Here is an 18,494-nt window from a genome sequence, read left to right as displayed (position 1 = left end):
GGAGTGGTGGCACAGTGATGCCCAGAAGGGCCAGCGAGACAGAGAGGAAGGGCCGTTGGAGGGCGGGGAGGCCGGGCTGGAGGAGGCGGCTGTGGAGGGCTGGCCGGCGCCCCAGGCCTGGATGCCTCCTGGAGCCAGAGCCTGTGGACCTGGGGCTTGTTGTTTATTCTTGGCAGGAAGCTGGTGCTGGGGGGGGGGGTGAGGCCTTTTCAAAAAATAATAATAATAAAAACGTTCATTTAGAAGGCTCCCAAGGCGTGCTGAACTCCAAAAGGGTCCTGGAAAAAATGCTGAGAGTGTTTAAGTGTAAATGGACCCAAAACACCATAATTAAATTTCCCTTAAATTTACCAGAGTTTGGGGTCAAAGAAAAAATAAAACTTAGGGAAAATACACTTGAGGTTTCAGGCAAATGCCAAGTGCTTAGGAAAATAGATTTCTGAGCTGCTCGGCGGCTACTGGCCTGGCCTTACGCCTCCCTGCATGGCCTCCATGTTCTCCTGGGCCTGACCCCCACCCCGGGGGCTTTTGTGCACCCCGGCTGCCCTTCCCTGCCGGCTGCCTCTTGCCTACTGCATGGCTCAGCAGCCCTCCTGTGCCAGGATCTGGGAGCAGAGCCGGGAGCCTAGCCCCAGGCTGGGGCACCCCGGGGGAGGGGGGGAGCCCGAGCTTCCACCCAGATTCTGTACCGCTCCTGCGTCTGCACACAGCCTTGGTCTCCTTTCTTTACTCATCTGGGAGCAACCACATTTTCCAAACCCTAAGTCAGAATTTGAGGTCTAAGAGGCCTGAGTGAACCAAAGGACAAAAAGACCAGAAAATCTGGACTGGGACCATCACGGCACATCCAGCCTCCCAACGGCATATGATTCATGTTGTTGCCCTTTTTGCCTGCCAGGAAGCTCAGAGCTAAAATTAAGGATCTTGAGCCAGGTATGGTGATGCACACTCTTAATCCCAGTACTCAGGAGGCTGAGACAGGAGGATCACAGGTTCAAAGTCAGCTTTAGAAACTCAGTGGGGCTTGCGTCAGCCTAATGAGACCCTGTTTCCAAATAAAACATAAACATAAAATAGAGCTGGGGTAAGGCGCAAAGGTAGAACCCCCTCTGGGCTTGATCTCTAATCAAACACACATACATACATTACTGGGCGTGGTGGCGCACACTTGTAATCCCTGCGCTTGGGAGGCTGAGACAGGAGGATCGCACAGGTTCAAAGCCAACCTCAGCTACTGAGTGAGGCTCTCAGCAACTTAGTGAAACCCTGTTTCCAAATAAAAATATAAAATAGGTTTGGGAGTATATAGCCCATAGGTAGAAAGCCCCTGGGTCTACCCTCAGTAGCACCAAACACACACACACACACACACACACACACACACACACACACACACGATCTTGCATAGTAGCTACTGTTAGCTAAAGGATTTTAGAATATTTTCTTTTCTTCTTTATGTTCTTTAAAATTTTATTTCTTGGCCGGGCATGGTGGTGCACGCTTGTAAACACAGTATTCGGGAGGCTGAGACAGGAGGATCCGGGTTCATGGCAGGCCTCAGCTCCTTACTGAGGCCTCTGTAACTCAGTGAGACCCGGTTTCAAAATAAAGAATAAAAAATGGAGCTGGGGGTGCAGATCGGAGGTCGAATGCCCCGGGGTTCCCTCCCCAGCATCACAAAAAATAAATTTCATTTCATTTCATTTATTTACTTACTTATATATGGTAGTGGGGATTGAACTCAGAGGTGTTCTACCTCTGAGCTATACCCCCAGCCCTATTTTTTATTCTTTATTTTGTAACAGGGTCTCACTAAGTTGTGGAGGGCCTAAGTAGCTGAGGCTGTCTGCGAACCTCTCTCCTCCTGTCTCAGCCTCCCAAGCGCAGGAATTACAAGCATGTGCCACTACGCCCGGCTTCCATTTCTTTTAATACGGGCAAATCACTGTACTTGTAGTCCTTATGCGGGTGCCACTCCTCCAAGACACTCTTTGCCTCTCACCAATGCAGGCCCGGGACAGCCAAGGCCACCAGCTCTGATCACCACCTCAGCTGGGCGGGGTCCATGGGCCCTCTGCTTTTGCCCGGCACCTCTCCCGCCCGCCTCTTCACCTGCACCCCGTGGGGTTGGGCGCTGGGAAGGCCATAAGCACCGTAGAGGACCCTGGCAGCTTGGGGGCTCTCCTGCCATTAGGGCCACACCACGGACACCTGCATCACTGCAGGGACCCGGACGGGCTCTGTGCCCTGCACACCTGTCCCAGGGGCCCATGGAGCGCCTGCCTCAGGAGCCAGGAGGACCACGTACAGGGGAAGGGGAATCTGTTGGCTTGGGAATGGTCGACTTGAACAGGGAGGGCCTTTTGACAGTAACTGGCTGGAGGGTCAGCAGAGCTGGCTGTGGCCCCTTGCTGGTGGCAGTACTGGGCCCTGTTGGAGGAGATTTGGCAAAACTATAGGACCCATGAACATGTTGTGGCCCTTTGACCTGACTACCAGCAAGCAGGGTCGGGAGATCCCTGGTGAAGGGTGACCTCAGGATATGCCGATGCCAAGGGAGCCGGCCTCTGTGGGTGTGTAGTGGGCAGAATGGCCTCCAAATGTCCTGGCCCTGATGACTATGATCTTACTGGGGAGAAGGGTCTTTACAAGTGTAAGTAAGGTACGGAGCTTGAGATGAAGTCATGCTGGAGTAGCTGGGTGGACCGTCATCCAACGCCAAGTGTCCTTACAGAGACGGAAGAGGAGACACACAGGGAAGACCACGCCAAGAAGCAAGGGAGAGCCGGCGTGGTGGCGCACACCTGTAACCCCATACATGGAGGAACTGAGACAGGAGGATCGCAGGGTCAAGGACAGCCTCAGCAACTTAGCAAGGCCCACTGCAACTTAATAAGACCTTGTTTCAAAATTAAAAAAATGAAATTGAGCTAGGTGTGTCACTCAGAGCTAGAATGCTCCCGGCTTCTAATCCCCAGTACCCCCCAACACACAGGCAAGGGAGGCTGGGGTTGGGTCTCTGGGGCCAGGTTTCAGTGGACAAATGGGAAAGGGGTAGGGTTAAGGGCACCCGGAAAATGGCTGGAACTGCTCCAAGATCCCCTGCTAGGCATTTCTGCCAAGGAGCTAGTTAATCCTAGAAATCAAGGGGGAAGGATGTGCAGGAAGTTGGATGGCTGCTCAAGCCTCCACAGGGTGCAGAGGAAGCAAGAAGGGGGTGCAGGCACTGTCCTGGGAGAGGTGCCTGCAGCTCCCCAGCCCTGGGAGGCCAGCCCTTAGGTGCCCCACCTGGCAGACCTAATCCAGGGCTCACACCTACCGAGATATGTTAACTGACAACTAATTGGTCCACGGACCACCAGGCACAGCAGGCTGCCGCTGCCTCCTGGGTCAGCATCCTGGGAGGGGCCTGGCTGCCAGCAGCTTGGTGTGCACTGAAGGGGGTTGGCCAGCCCATTGGGGTTCAGTGGACCTGGGCTCCCAGCCAGTCTGGACAGCTTGTGTGTGGCCAGAGCAGACAAGGAGGGTGCATGGGGCAGAGTTGCCAAGCTGTCCAGTGGGTGAGTCGGGAGCACAAGGGGTTGCTGAGGTCAGCTCAGCGATGCCCCTGCCTCTGGGAGCACAGGCCCCACCTGGGCCCAGTGGGCAGAGAAGGGGACTTGACAGCCAATCAAATCCCAAAGCCACAAGGCAGGTGGGCCAAGGAAGGGCCAGTGGATGTCTCCAGCCTCTCGGGCTCCCCAGCCGTGGTGAGGGTGTGGGGCCTAGGGCCCAGGCACCCCAGCATCTGCAGAGAGCATCTGGTTAGGAAGCCAGGCTGGGTCCTTCGAGGAAAGGCACGCCGCAGCACGGCGTGTCCCCACCCTGCGGTGCCCCTCAGCTCCCCACACGTCAGTCCCCGCAGAGCCAGGGTGGCTGGCGTCCACAGCCCTGGCTTTCTGTGTTGAGGCGTGGCCAGGCACCCCCTGGCCCTGCGGAGGAGGGCCGGGACTGCTCCTCCTGGAGAGTGGGGGTCGCGAGTCCGGAGCAGGGAGCTCCAGGTGTTCTGGGGCCTGCTTGGTAAATGCAGCAGCGTGCCCCTGCGCCTCGCGGGCAGGGGAGACTCCGCGCTGTGCCTACCGCAGGCCTTCCCACCAACCGCACTGGGTCTCCGCCTGGAACTGCACCTGAGCACCCTCGCTCACGCTGCAGAGTCCAGACGGCGGCTACTTCTCAGCGCAGGCGCCCGACGTCCCGCTCCCCGCGGAGCCCACCCCACGGGCCACGAGCTCAGCCCCAGGGGCCCGGGCTGGCCCGGCCGCCGCGCCGCCCCGGCTCCCACGCCCTCGGGGCCGCCGGCGCCCCGCCCACAGGGGGCGTGGCCGGCGGGGGCGTGGCCGACGGGGCGTGGCCGGCGGGCGGGGCGGGGCGGGGCGGCGCGCCGTCCCCGTGGCCGCGCGGGCTGCGCTCAGTGCGCGGTGGCGGCGGGCAGCTGGCGCCGCGCGGTCGCCCGGTGTGCGTCGGGCGCAGTCGGGCCGGGGACGTGGCGGCGCGGCTGCTGGGGGCGGAGAGCCGCCGCGGGGGCGCCGAGGCCCGGCGTCCCGGTCGGCGCGTGGCCTGCGCGGGCTTCGCGCTCCGGGGCGGCGCCGCCCTGGGGGCTCCGCGCGGCCGGGAGCGGGGCCGGCGGCGGCGCCGGGCGGCGGGCGAGCGGCGGGTCGCGGTCGGGCCCGGGGCCGCCGGCGCCGCGCTCCTCCCGCACACCGCCCGCCCGCGCCGGGCCGCGGGGCAGCATGCCCGCGCGCTCCTGAGCACGCCGCGGCCCCCGCCCGCCATGGGCGCCCCGGCCCGCGCCCTCGCGCTGTGCCTGGCCGTGGCCGTCGTGGCCGGCGCCGCCGCGGAGGCCCCGGGCGCGGAGCAGCGCGTCGGGCGGAGAGCCGAAGGTGAGGGGCCGGCCCGCGCGGCGGGGAGGGCCGGGGGTCACGCCCGCCCCGAAGTGCGGCCAGGGCGACGCGGCGGAATCGGGGTGTCCGTGGCCTCAGGGCCACCACCTGAGCGCCCTCCGCGGCCCGGTCCCGGTTCCGAGGAGCTGGAGGCTGGGTTTCCACGATCCCATTGTTCCTCGGCCCTGTACAGGCGGAAAATTCCCATTGTGGTGCCTCCCCTCCCAGGGCCCCAGTTCATGGCCAGCTTCCGCCAAGGCCGCAGGCTGGACTTTGGAGAGTGGGTAGGAGTGTGTCAGCCCAAGCCTGGGACGAGGTGACAGCCTCCAGGCCGCTACTGCCCCTCCCCGCCTCCTGCCCAGCCGGCCAAGACGGCCGCCCGGACGGTGCGCACCCAGCTCCCTGTCCAGCCGGCCAAGACGGCCGCCCGGACGGTGCGCACCCAGCTCCCTGTCCAGCCGGCCAAGACGGCCGCCCGGACGGTGCGCACCCAGCTCCCTGTCCAGCCGGCCAAGACGGCCGCCCGGACGGTGCGCACCCAGCTCCCTGTCCAGCCGGCCAAGACGGCCGCCGGGACGGTGCGCACCCAGCTCCCTGTCCAGCCAGCCAAGACGGCCGCCCGGACGGTGCGCACCCAGCTCCCTGTCCAGCCGGCCAAGACGGCCGCCCGGACGGTGCGCACCCAGCTCCCTGCCCAGCCGGCCAAGACGCCCGCCTGGACGGTGCGCACCCAGCACAGGCAGGCTCCCAGCTCCAGCGGGCCATGGCCAGGGTCGTGGGGTTGGCGGTCAAGGTCCAGCAGGACGCAGAGGGTCAGCCAAGATGGCCCGCAGGGGCTGGAGGGCGGGGTGCCCTCCCCAGCTCGCACTGGCCTCTGAGCCCGCGATGCACCCTCGCGGCCGGCCGGGAGGCCTTCTCCGGTGAGCCTCGCCCCACCCGGGCCGAGGCCGAACAGCCGCTCCTTTGTACCCCACCGGCTACAGACCGCGCATTGATGGCGGCGGCCTCGCCGGGAGGTGCGAGTGCGGGCGGGCACCGCGGGACCAGGCAGATGGCGGCGCCCCTCCCCGCGCCCCCGCGCCCCTTTCTCCGGCGGCGGCGGCAGCCTCCCGGAACAATGTCATTTTTTTTATGAATGAAAGTGGGCCCGGCGCTTGAATGTGCGTGTCATCCAGCAGCGTGACAGAGGCCGTCGGGAGGTCAGCGCGCGCTTTTAGCGCCTGCACCGAAGGCCCTGCTTCCAGGGCGCCGAATAGGCGGCCGCGGGGGGGGGGCACATTAGCATGCGCATTCAGATAAAGATATTACTCCCTGCGCCCGGGAATGTCAGCGAGCCCGGGAGGGCGGTGGGCGGTGGGCGGGGCGTGGACGGACGTTTGGGACCTGCGGCCCCTGCACGCCTTACCCCCCCCCCCCCCCCCCCGGGAGGGGGCACTGAAGGGACCGGAGGCCCGGGCGCGGCTCACTCAGCTTCCCAGCTAGGTGCCTGCCTGCGCGGGCGGCAGTGCCCCAGCCCTGCACCGGAGCTGGTGAAACTGGTAGGGAGTTGATAGGTCAATAAACTTAATCCGGTTCCTTAACGAGATGGGCCGGGCAGTAAAAATACAAAGACCTCGTGAAATTTACAGAGGTCCCGGCTGGCGCTTACCCCAGGAACATAAATTATGGAGCCTCTGAGCTGCTGGGGTCAAGGATGGTGGGGAGGGCATTGGCCTGGGACTGCTCAGGCCACCCAGACCCAGCCAGGGCTATCTTTCCACGTCCATACCTGGCCATGCCCTCTGTAGGGACCTGGGGGTGGCTCTCACCCCAGCTGCGGGAGCTGGGGGTGCAGGCCTCTCTACAGAGGCAGGGCATGGCTTGCAGCCTCTCCCACCCCTCCTGGGCAGGGCTGGACTTTGAGCCCTGCAGGCTTCTGGGTGGTTCATTAACCTGGGCTGATCCTGGGCCCTCAGAGTCCTTGTTCTGAGCCCCTTGTCAGCCCCAGCCCCCTCAGAGGCCTCGGGATCACTTGGGGGCAGGGGTGGGCATACAGTTGAACTGGGAGGGCAGCCAGGGGGCTTGAGGTTTCCACTTGAGGTAGCCAGTGCTGGCCCGAAGGACAGGGACCTGGGAGTGTGGGGCCCACAGGCCGGAGCCAGCTCTCAGTGAGTGTGTGCTGAGCCCAGCACCTCTGGGTTGAGGAGTGTTTGCCTAGACCTCCAGGCTGCCCAGGCTCAGGGGCCTCCTCCAGCCTCAGTTCCCTCACCTGTCCGAGAGGGCCTGGCCGAGAATGGCAGGATTGTTTCCAGGATTAGGCAGGATAATCCCAGTAAGCCCTCATTAGCCACGGGGCCTCTGGATTCCTTTTGTTTTCTTTTTTTCCTGACTTTCTTACAAAACCTGCCAGAATGTGTCTTGAGTTGGGGAAGCAGAAAGACCAGACCCTCCCTCCTGTATTTAGGGTCCCATGGGGTGCCCCTTCCTTTTGGCTGCTTTAAAGTCAAACCTGGCAACCCCTCTCATAAGCAGGCTGCCGAGAGCAGAGGTCATGCCCCAAGCCAGGACACTGCCCCAGAACCCAGGCCCTCATCTTGCCCTAAAACCCACCGCCCTTGGGTGGCCAGCTGCAGAACCAAATCTGCATTTGATGTTTTTTTTCCGTGGGGTGCTTTGGGGACCCCAACTCTGGAGCCCCAGAATGGGGGGCATGGTTCCCCCCTGCAGGCAGGCCTGGTGTGGCCTGTGAACATCAGTCCTGGGCAAGGGACCCAGGGCAGAAGCACTCTTACCCCTTATTGGCACTTAACCAGATGAGGTGGCCTCTGTGGGCTCTGAGTCCTGCAGGACGTCACAGTCGTGGAGACCGAGGTACAGTCAGGCAGACCCTCCCAGAACAGCCTCTCCAGGATTTAGCACCCACTGGGCTGCCCCGTGGACTGTTCTTGGCCTGCCCTGCCCTGCCTTAGCTGAGCTTAACACCACATGAAAGCATTTGCCCCAGTGGGGTGCCGTGTGGCGTGCATGACCCTCCTTTTACTGATGAAAGGGGCCTCTAGCAGCCTGCGCCCCACTGCCACCTCCCCAGAGAGCCAGGCCCTGGCCCACACTGGCCTTTCCTCGCACCCCTCGTGACTCCCAGGCCCCTGCCCCATGCCCTGCGGCCCAGCCCGGCTGTCTGAAGTCCAGGTGTCTCCTGGGCCCTCAGCCCGCAGCAGGGCCCTTTCCTTCCAGGCCCCACACCCACAGCCGTCTGCACACTGGCTTGGGGCTGCACTGCCCCTCCCCCACCAGTTCCTCACTGGACCAGGTTGAAGCGAATACTTGTGTGGACGGCTCGACCTGCTGTCCTTGCCCAGACCAAGCCGGGACCGTCGGGCTGTTGCCTTTGGGCCAGGGCCTGGGGAAGAAGCAGCTACCAAGCAGCCTGTCCTTCGCCTTCTGGGTGGTCTCCACAGGACATGGTGGCCAGGGCCAGAGGCTGGAGGTCAGCCCAGGAGCCCCCCAATTGTGTGGTCCAGAGCTGGGGGTCCCTGGGAGACACCGGCTCTGTGGAGATATGTCAGGGGATAGGGGGTCCTTTTGAATGGCAGGACCCTAGTGCGGATATGGGGTGGGCAGGATTGGGTCCTGCTGGGGAGCCAGGGACTGGTATGGCCAGACTGGGCAGCTGGACCTCGAATCTAGGCCACGCGTCGGCAGAATGACAAGTAATGGTGTGGCCGGTCCAGCTGGGCCTCGGCGTGGAGGTCTGCCCTGTCCTGGGCCCCCGGCCCAGCCGTCTCACGCTTCCATTGTCTGGCTCTGGCAGGGAGGCTGGGGCTGATGGTCAGTCTTGCTGGTGGTATATACCTGTGTCTCAGCTTGAGGTCCTCAGTCGGGGAGAGGCCCAAGTGCCCATGGGTGGGCTTCTGCCCTGGTCCCGCCCTAGGGTGAGGCTACAGTTCCTCACTGGTGCCATGCCCACCTGGTAACTGACAGCCTTTACCCCCACCATTTGGGAAGCAGATGTCCACCCTCCACTCGGTGCTCGGTGCCTCTTGGGTATCTTCTCTCGGATACAGTGTGGCATGTGCTTCTGAGCTGTGGCCACCGGCCGTTTCCACTGCAGAGCCCCAGCCCGGGCCAGGCCTGTGTGCTGAGCGGACGCCCCACCCTGGCGGTTGAGGACCGTCGGCACGCTGTGCAGATCTGTATCTCCCTCTTCTAATGCTGGAGCTGGTCATGTGCCCTGGCTCTCCACCTGAATGCTCTTGAAGCCAGGCTGAGGGGTGGTGTTGAAGAGAGGGACTCCTTCCCGGGAGAGGCCCCTCCCCTCCTTGAGCTTTATTTCAGCCACCGTGGGCACAGTGCCACCTGTCCTGCTCTCCTGCACTGGACCTAAGAATGGAGCCAGGCATGGTGGTGCAACTTTGTCATCCCAGTACTCGGGGAGGCTGAGACAGGAGGATCTGGGTTCTTGGTCAACCTCAGCTACTTACGCCCTCTGCAACTTAGTGAGACCCTGTTTCAGAATAAAGAATAAAAAAATCAGGCTGGAGGTGTAGCTTGGAGGTAAAATGTCCCTGGGTTTCATCCTTAGCACTGAGAAGAAAAAAAAAAGAGCTAAGAATGGATTTCATATTTCCAAGTGGTGAGAAAAGTCCAAAGACAAATTCTTTGTGACACTTTTTATGTGTGTATGCTGGGAATTGAACCCAGGGCATGCTACCTCTGAGTTATACCCCCAGTCCTATTTTATTTTGAAACGGCATCTCTAAGTTGCTGAGGCTGGCCTGGAACCTGTAATACTCCCATCTCAGCCTCCCAAGTACTAGGACCACAGGTGTGTGCTACCACTTCTGGCACATGACATTTTTGTGTTCATGGTGTTGAGGATCCCACCCAGGGCCCTGCGCACACGAGGCCAGAGCTCTCCTACTGAGCTGCGCCCATGCACCTTCCTGGGGATGCTCTGAGGTTAGGGTCCTCCGTGACTGGGTGGCCGGGTTGGGGGCCGCTGTGCCCATGCACCTGGGCTATCTTTGGAAGGCAGCTCTCACCCTGCAATGCAGTCCTCTGGGATCGAGACTGGTTGACTGGCTGGCAGAGCTAACATCACTGGCTCCCCTCACCCAGGCCCTTCGCAGACGTTGCCCACCCTGGCTGAGTGTCCCTGGCAGGGCTCCAGCCCCGGCGCAGTCCTTCCCTGCAGGCTGCACCGGTGTCTACGGTGGGGGCTGAGCCCCAGTGTGCCTGATTCAGGGCTGACCTCATGGTTGCCTGTTTCTCCTACAGAGGTCCTGGGCCCCGAGTCTGGCCGGCAGGAGCAGGTGGTCTTCGGCAGCGGGGACACTGTGGAGCTGAGCTGCCACCCCCCTGGCGGTGGCTCCCTGGGGCCCACGGTCTGGGTCAAAGACGGTGTGGGGCTGGTGCCCTCGCACCGTGTCCTGCTGGGGCCCCAGAGGCTGCGGGTGCTGAACGCCTCCCACGAGGATGCGGGGACCTACAGCTGCCGCCAGCGGCTCACGCAGCGGGTACTGTGCCGCTTCGGCGTGCGCGTGACAGGTGTGTGTGAGCGAGCACCAGCCAGGCTGCGCTGTGTTGGGTGGAGGGCGGGGCCACGAAGCTCCTGGAGCATTGCGTGGCCAGGAGGGCCAGGGGGTCTCTGGTGCAGCTGCTCCCCGCCCCAGCTCTCATGGTCATTGGCAGAGAGGCGGGGACGCCGGGGGGGGGGTGCCCTGGGGCAGGCGCTTGAGTCTGGAAAGCAGGAGCCGCGGGACGAGCGCCCACTCAGCCCCCTTGTGTGCTGCAGATGCTCCGTCCTCAGGGGATGACGAAGACGGGGAAGACGTGGCTGAAGACGCAGGTGAGACCAGAGTCTCGGCGCACGGTGTGGCCAGCCTGAGGGAAGGCCCCAGCCACATGCAGGGCAGGGTCCTCTGTGGAGCCCCGGGACAACTCTTGATGGCTGGTCCTGAGCTGCCGCTGGCCCCCGGGTGGCTGCAGGTGGGGCCTGGCGTTGGAGCCGGGCTGCTGAGGGGCAGGTGGAACTAGGGGACATGTAAAAGGGGGTGCTGGGTGCCGGCAGCACTTCACAGTGGGTGGGCTGCGAGGTGCCAGGAGATGGCTGGATCCTGGGTGGGTGGCAGCAAGGTTGCCCTGGGAGGGGTTTGCCTGGAACCCAGGGCGTTGTACTTCTGAACTACAACCCCAGCCCTAATTTTTAGTCTATTTATTTATCTGTTTTTTGTGTGGGTCTGGGGATGAAACCCAGGGGCATTCTACCTCTGAGCTATGCCCTCAGCCCTATTTTTTATTCTTTATTTTGAAACAGGGTCTCACTTTGCAGAGGGCCTCACTAAGTAGCTGAGGCTGTTTGCGAACCATGATCTCCTGTCTCAGCCTCCCAAATGCTGGGAATACAGGCATGTGCTACTATGCCTGGCTCTAGTCTATTTATTTATTTATTTATTTATTTATTTATTTATTTATTTTATTGCAGTACTAGGGAGGGAACCCAGGGGCATTCTATCTTCGAGCTACACTCCCAGCCCTATTTTTTATTCTTTATTCTGAAACAGGGTCTCACTGAGTTGCAAAGGGTCTTGCTAGGGAGCTGAGGCTGTCCACGAACTGTGATCCTCTGGTCTCAGCCTCCCGAATGCTGGGATGACAAATGTGCCCCAACCATGCCCGGCTGCCTCCCTCTTCTGTTCTGAATCCCTGCTGCTCCCCTTGTAGGGGACACAGGCCCAGCACCCCCATGAGTCTGGGCAAGAAGGCAGCCCCAGCCCAGTCCAGAGGAGGGCGACACCCAGTTGGGGTGAAGCAGGGCAGGGGAGGCGGGGCCCCTGATGCCATCTGCGCAGCAGACCCCGGAGGGAGCTTGGAGTCCCATAGACTACTAGGCCCAGGAGCCTGGCTGCATGCAAGGCCACTTCTGGGACCTGCCCTGGCTGGTCCACCCCGCAGCCCAGCCTCGCCAGGCTTAGGTCTCCCCCTCAGATGGCCTGTCCAAGTGTGGTTCCCTGCTCAGGGATGCCCCTGGGAGGTGCCCGCAGGCCTGGGCAGAGCACCCTGATCTCTCAGCGTGAGCAACCACTTGGGCAGGGTACCAGATAGCTCAGACTGCGTATGGGTGGGCTGTGCGTGCAGGGTGTCTGGGTCACCCTGGGTCAGAGGGGCTAGCGTGCCCCAGGCAGGAGGGGAAACAGGCTGGAGGCTGGGCTGGGCAAACTTGGGGAGGGGATGGTCAGACCAGCTTCCGCTCTGCCTCCCCTGGCCTTAAAATAGCCTCTGCCAACAGGGGCCCCTTACTGGACTCGGCCAGAGCGGATGGACAAGAAGCTGCTGGCTGTACCGGCCGCCAACACCGTTCGCTTCCGCTGCCCGGCCGCTGGCAACCCCACTCCCTCCATCTCCTGGCTGAAGAACGGCAAGGAGTTCCGTGGGGAGCATCGGATTGGGGGCATCAAGGTGCGTGGGGGCGGGGCCTGGGCAGGCGGGGCGGGGCCTGGGCAGGCGGGGCGGGCCGGGTCGGCATCTTGGGTCTGTCCCTCGCAGCTGCGGCATCAGCAGTGGAGCCTGGTCATGGAAAGCGTGGTGCCCTCGGACCGCGGCAACTACACCTGTGTGGTGGAGAACAAGTTCGGCAGCATCCGGCAGACGTACACTCTGGACGTGCTGGGTGAGGGCCGCCGGGGCTGGAGCCGGGCAGGCCCACGGGCAGCCCGGCCCTAACCGGCTCCCCGGCCTTGCCCGCAGAGCGCTCCCCCCACCGGCCCATCCTGCAAGCGGGGCTGCCGGCCAACCAGACGGCCGTGCTGGGCAGCGACGTGGAGTTCCACTGCAAGGTGTACAGTGACGCGCAGCCGCACATCCAGTGGCTCAAGCACGTGGAGGTGAACGGCAGCAAGGTGGGCCCCGACGGCACGCCCTACGTCACCGTGCTCAAGGTGGGCCCCGCGCACAGCCGGGATTTGGGTCAGGTGCTGGGGTGCTGGGCCCTGGGCAGCGCTGTGGCTGTGCTGCCCCACGCTGGCTCTGTGAGGCCCCACAGTTTCCCTGCTGGCCCTGAGGGCTGGCCTCGGCCAGTGAAGCCCCACGGCTTGGAGCTGGGCCTGCAGGAGGCCTCTCTGGGGTGGGCTTGGGACCAGGAGGCCGCACCGTGGCTGCTGAGCCTTCCTGACGCCCCCTGGTAACTCAGGGGCTGCGTGGCCATTCCCAGAGCTGGCCTGGGCGGCCACCAGCAACTGGTTGCATCGTGGCGCCTGCTGGCCGCCCGGCTGGCTTCTGCTGCCCTTAGCTTTTTTCGCTGGCCGCGGGGAGGGGCTACCCAAGTGGGGACAGTTGCGACACTGGGAGCCCAAAAAGAAACATCTGTTGAGAGACAAGGCGGTCTGGCGGGATCGGGATGGGCGCTGAGCGGGTAGGCAGCCGGAGGCTATGCCCGGCCAGGAGAGGCAGAGAGCCGGCGCCCGTCAGTCTCCTCTGTGGATGTTTGGGAGCATTGTGCTGGGGGTCTGGATTGAGGGGCTGGACAAAGAGAACATATCGAGCGAGGCCATACCCTGCCGCCCCAAGGTGCCTCCTCACCTCCTCCAGGCTGGCGCGGCCGGGGCGCTCCTGCCCCGGGGTGTGCCGTGTCCTGCCTCCTGCCCAGCAGGGCTGCTCAGGGCTGAGCCGGGTCTCTTGTCCCCGCAGTCCTGGATCAGTGAGAATGTGGAGGCTGACGCGCGCCTCCGCCTGGCCAATGTGTCGGAGGGGGACGGGGGCGAGTACCTCTGTCGAGCCACCAATTTCATAGGCGTGGCCGAGAAGGCCTTTTGGCTGCGTGTTCACGGGCCCCAAGCAGGTAACGACTCTGTCCCACGCCTGCCTGGCACGCCGAGCTCCAGCTCCACCACCCGGGCCTGTGCCTGCCTGCACGTCCCCGCACGCCCAGCCTGCACCTCCCCACCCGTGGCTCGTGCTCCGCTTGTGGCCGCCTGGGCAGCCCGGTGGCCCCAGCCTTCTCTTGACCGCTGACTGAGCCCCAGGCCTGTGCTGACCCCTCTTTCACCCCCATGCGCACTCCCAGAAGGTTCCTGGCGGCCGCCGGGGCCCAGGCCCACCCTGCTCGTGAACACCTACCTCCCGCCCCTCCCGGACCTGGCTCGACTGCCTGCTCCCTCCTGTCCACCTGTCCATCTGCGTCTCTGTCCTCCCTCCTGTCCGCATCTGCCCCGCCTCTGCGCTAACCCTGCATGCTGCCCTCCCGCCTGCCGCTCACTTGGGACAGAGGACTCATCGGTGGAGGGACTGGCTTCGGCCCGGGGCCAGCGTGAGGCGGAGGCCTGGGCCGCGGCGTGGCCGGCGTGGTGGCCGAGGCGGTGGCGGCGGCGTTTTCCTTGCAGCTGGTCGGACCGTCCGTGCGGCCTCGGCCGCGGTGCCCGTGGGGACGCTGGCGCTCGCCTATCGCTCTGCTCTCTCTTTGTAGACGGCGGGCGCTAACTCCACCGACAAGGAGCTGGAGGTTCTGTCCTTGAGCAATGTCACCTTTGAGGACGCGGGGCAGTACACCTGTCTGGCGGGCAATTCTATCGGGTTTTCCCATCACTCTGCGTGGCTGGTGGTGCTGCCAGGTACTTGGTCCTGCTGCCGCTCACTCCGCACCTGTCCTCCTCGGGGCGCCAGCCCAGGACATGCCAAACAAAGCCGCCAGGGCCGGGTGTCACGGCCACCCGCTCCTTGCAGCTCTTCCTGGCCTGGCCCTCCACGGCCCTGCACCCTGGCTTTGGCTCCTTCGATGCCTGGGTGGCGGTGTGGGTGCTGCTGCTCCACTGGGTTCCTTCTGTCCTGGGTCTGGGCCTGCTGACTCTCAGATGCTTGCAACTGCAGCAGCTAGATGCGTGGGGCTTAGAGGCTTCGGGGCCCGTGCTGACCTCCCTAGGGCTGAGCCCCAGCCCCACTGGTGCCGTGGCTCTGGCCCGTGGGGGCTCCCGAGAGGCGGGCCAGGCCCCAACGCCCGTGTCTTTGCAGTCGAGGAGGAGCTGGTGGAGGCGGACGAGTCTGGCAGCGTGTACGCGGGCGTTCTCAGCTATGGGGTGGGCTTCTTCCTCTTCATCCTGGTGGTGGCGGCCGTGACACTCTGCCGCCTGCGCAGCCCCCCCAAGAAGGGCCTGGGCTCCCCCACCGTGCACAAGGTCTCCCGCTTCCCGCTCAAGCGACAGGTAACAGAAAGTAGATACCAGGTTCTGAGCTGCCTGTCTGCCTGCCCGGGGCCTCCCGCGGCCCCCGCAGCCCAACTCCTTCCAGGCCCTCCCTCGGGGTTCAGGAGAGCCCAGGGCATCTGTGGCCTGGGGTCCACCGGGATGCACTTTTCTGCAGCTGGGTGGGCTAACCTTGACTGGTCCTGTGTGGAACCTGAATTATTTTGGGGACACAGACGACTTAAAGTCCCTATTCAGCACAGCCCCTGCTCCCCAGTGCCATGCCCACAAAGCCCTGGCCTTGCCATCTGGGGCCGCACCCTGTCCCTCCCACGCCCCACCGTGCAGCACCAACCTGCCCCTCCCTGCCGACCCAAGCAGGTGTCCTTGGAATCCAACTCGTCCATGAACTCTAACACGCCACTGGTTCGCATCGCCCGGCTGTCCTCGGGAGAGGGCCCCACGCTGGCCAACGTGTCTGAGCTCGAGCTGCCTGCAGACCCCAAGTGGGAGCTGTCCCGGGCCCGGTCAGTGGTGGTGAGGGGCGGTGGTGGCCGGGGAGGCAGGGGCCACGGGCGCCTGGCCGGGAGGGACAGCCCCGAGGCAGAGGCCTCAGTGAAGTGGGAATCGGAGGCCGTCTGACGTAGCAGCTGTGACACGGGTGGAGAGCTCGAGGGTGGGTGCAGGCAACCCATGGCTCTCGGGTGCCGTCTGGAGGGCGTGGCACGGGGTGGGGGATCCGAGGGCACACTCACTCTGGCCTCTCTGCTGCCAGGCTGACCCTGGGCAAGCCTCTTGGCGAGGGCTGCTTCGGCCAGGTGGTCATGGCGGAGGCCGTTGGCATCGACAAGGCCTGTGCCGCCAAGCCCGTCACCGTGGCTGTGAAGATGCTGAAAGGTGAGGCCGGGAAGCCCCGGGGCCGCGTCTGGGCTGGGCCTGCCTGACGCCCGCCCTCCCTGCAGACGATGCCACCGACAAGGACCTGTCAGACCTGGTGTCTGAGATGGAGATGATGAAGGTGATTGGCAAGCACAAGAACATCATCAACCTGCTGGGGGCCTGCACGCAGGGCGGTAGGTGCGGTGGTGCCGGGTGGCGGGCGGCACCAGCCGCGCCCGCTGATGCCCGGCCTCTCACAGGGCCCCTGTACGTGCTGGTGGAGTACGCGTCCAAGGGCAACCTAAGGGAGTACCTGCGGGCGCGGAGGCCTCCGGGCATGGACTACTCCTTTGACACCCGCAAGCTGCCGGAGGAACAGCTCACTTTCAAGGACCTGGTGTCCTGTGCCTACCAGGTGGCCCGGGGCATGGAGTACCTGGCCTCCCAGAAGGTGAGCAGTGGGCCGGGCGTGGTGGCGCACGCTTGTCATCCCCACGTTTGGGAGGTGGAGACAGGAGGATCGCGCAGGTTTGAAGCCAGCCGTGCTGGTTTAAGAGACCCTGTTTCCAAATAAAATATAAAAAGGTCTGGGAGTGTAGCCCGGAGATAGAAGGCCCCTGGGTTCTATCCCCAGTACCACAAAAAAAAAAAGTGAGCAGCCAGCAGGCCCGCTCAGCCTCCCGCCCCCACAGTGCATCCACAGGGACCTGGCCGCCCGCAACGTCCTGGTGACTGAAGACAACGTAATGAAGATCGCGGACTTCGGCCTGGCCCGGGACGTGCACAACCTGGATTACTACAAGAAGACCACCAATGTGAGCCGGGCTCTGGGTGGGCCGGGCTCTGGAGAGGCCCCCAGAGCCCACATCTCCCTTTCTGTCCGCAGGGCCGGCTGCCTGTGAAGTGGATGGCCCCCGAGGCCCTGTTTGACCGCATCTACACCCATCAGAGCGACGTGTACGTGTCCCTCAAGGGGTGGGCGTGGGTGCCCCAGGATGGACCGGGCACGCCTGGCCTGTCCCCTGGATGTCCACCTCGCACCCTGGCTGGTGGTGCCTTTTGGGGAGGGGGCTGCAGGGCAGCCTGACCTCGCCTGTCTCTGCCTGCAGCTGGTCCTTCGGGGTCCTGCTCTGGGAGATCTTCACACTGGGGGGCTCACCGTACCCTGGCATCCCCGTGGAGGAGCTTTTCAAGCTGCTGAAGGAGGGCCACCGCATGGACAAGCCAGCCAACTGCACGCAGGACTTGTGAGTGAGGCTCCCCTGGCACCTCCACCCAGTCCTGGGGGCGAGGGCTGAGCTCAGGAGGGCAGGGAGGGCAGCCTGGGCCGCTCCTTCATGAAGCCGGAGCAGGCGGCGGCTGGACCCTGCCCTTGCCCTCACCCAGGTATATGATCATGCGTGAATGCTGGCACGCCGTGCCCTCCCAGAGGCCCACCTTCAAGCAGCTGGTGGAGGACCTGGACCGCATCCTCACTGTGACATCCACAGACGTGAGTGCAGCCCGCGGCTGGCCCTGGTGGCCACTCTGCCTCCCTGAGGTGTCCCGGGAGCGCGGGCCGAGCACGGCGGCATAAGTTCTGACCCACCTCCGCCCACCCGCAGGAGTACCTGGACCTGTCAGTACCCTTTGAGCAGTACTCGCCGGGTGGCCAGGACACACCCAGCTCCAGCTCCTCCGGCGATGACTCTGTGTTTACCCATGACCTGCTGCCCCCAGCCCCGGCCGGCAGTGGGGGCCCTCGTACGTGAAGGGCCAGCGGCCTGCAGGCTGAGCCCCGCCAATGTGAGAACGGACCCCGGGCACCCTGGTGCTGCTGCCATGCAGTGGCCCCGGGCCTGAGCCCAGGATGGATGGGCAGATGGAGCTTCACGTGTGCATGTGCGTGCGTGCGTGTGTGCGTGTGTCTTGCAGCCCCTGGGTGAGGGGTCCCCTGGGGTCAGTGCTGCTGTACATCGACCTCCTGACTGCCCAGTGCCAGGAGCACCGAGGGGCCTTTGTCCTGGGGAGTCAAACAGAATGTAAGGGGGCCTGGCTCGCTCTGCCCACTGCCGTCCCCAGGGCATCGCAGGGCAGGCTGGGCTGTGTCCACGTGGGTCTCGGCCCCATGGGGCCCAGAGCTGAGCCTGCGTGGATGCCCCCACGAGCCTGCCCCCGAGAGTGGCGCCTTGTGCCTGGGAGTGAGTCGCGGCTCCCCACCTCCGGGGTCCCCACTTCCCACCCAGACCCTCAGAGACTGAAATTACGGGTACCTGAAGGTGGGAGCCTGTAACTTCTACCTGAAAGGTTTAATTCCAGAAACGAGTGTACATTTCTATAAATAGATGCTGTGTATATGATATATATACATACATATATGTAAGAATATCTATAAGGAAGGGTGAGACCCAGGGGTACAGGAGGGGGTGCTGCCCCGCGGCTGGGAAGACATGCAAACACACGCCGAGGAGTTGGGGCTTTTCAGCACCGCAGTTTTGTTTTAAAAATTGTACCTGGACCTGTATATTTGTAAAGCTATTTATCGACCCCAGAGCTCTCCTACCCC

General features: G+C 63.5%; 1 protein-coding gene across 1 annotated transcript; it reads left to right on the top strand.

Moving 5' to 3' along the window:
* Positions 1 to 4,810: 4,810 nt before the first annotated feature.
* FGFR3 (fibroblast growth factor receptor 3) lies at positions 4,811 to 17,700 on the top strand (the record flags this gene model as incomplete). Its single annotated transcript, XM_080697298.1, has 17 exons — positions 4,811 to 4,919; positions 10,176 to 10,445; positions 10,693 to 10,746; positions 12,187 to 12,356; positions 12,444 to 12,567; positions 12,645 to 12,835; positions 14,359 to 14,503; positions 14,901 to 15,091; positions 15,452 to 15,597; positions 15,846 to 15,967; positions 16,033 to 16,143; positions 16,210 to 16,400; positions 16,642 to 16,764; positions 16,836 to 16,906; positions 17,059 to 17,196; positions 17,336 to 17,441; positions 17,554 to 17,700. The coding sequence occupies 17 exons, from the start codon at positions 4,811 to 4,813 to the stop codon at positions 17,698 to 17,700; spliced, it is 2,409 nt and encodes an 802-aa protein (XP_080553424.1).
* Between the last annotated feature and the right edge of the window lie 794 nt (positions 17,701 to 18,494).

Source organism: Muscardinus avellanarius (genome assembly GCF_963383645.1).
Source record: "Muscardinus avellanarius genome assembly, chromosome: 6".
NCBI classification, from domain to species: Eukaryota; Metazoa; Chordata; class Mammalia; order Rodentia; family Gliridae; genus Muscardinus; species Muscardinus avellanarius.
The sequence above is the reverse complement of the archived record's forward strand: the minus strand, read 5'-3'. Positions and strand labels throughout refer to the sequence as shown.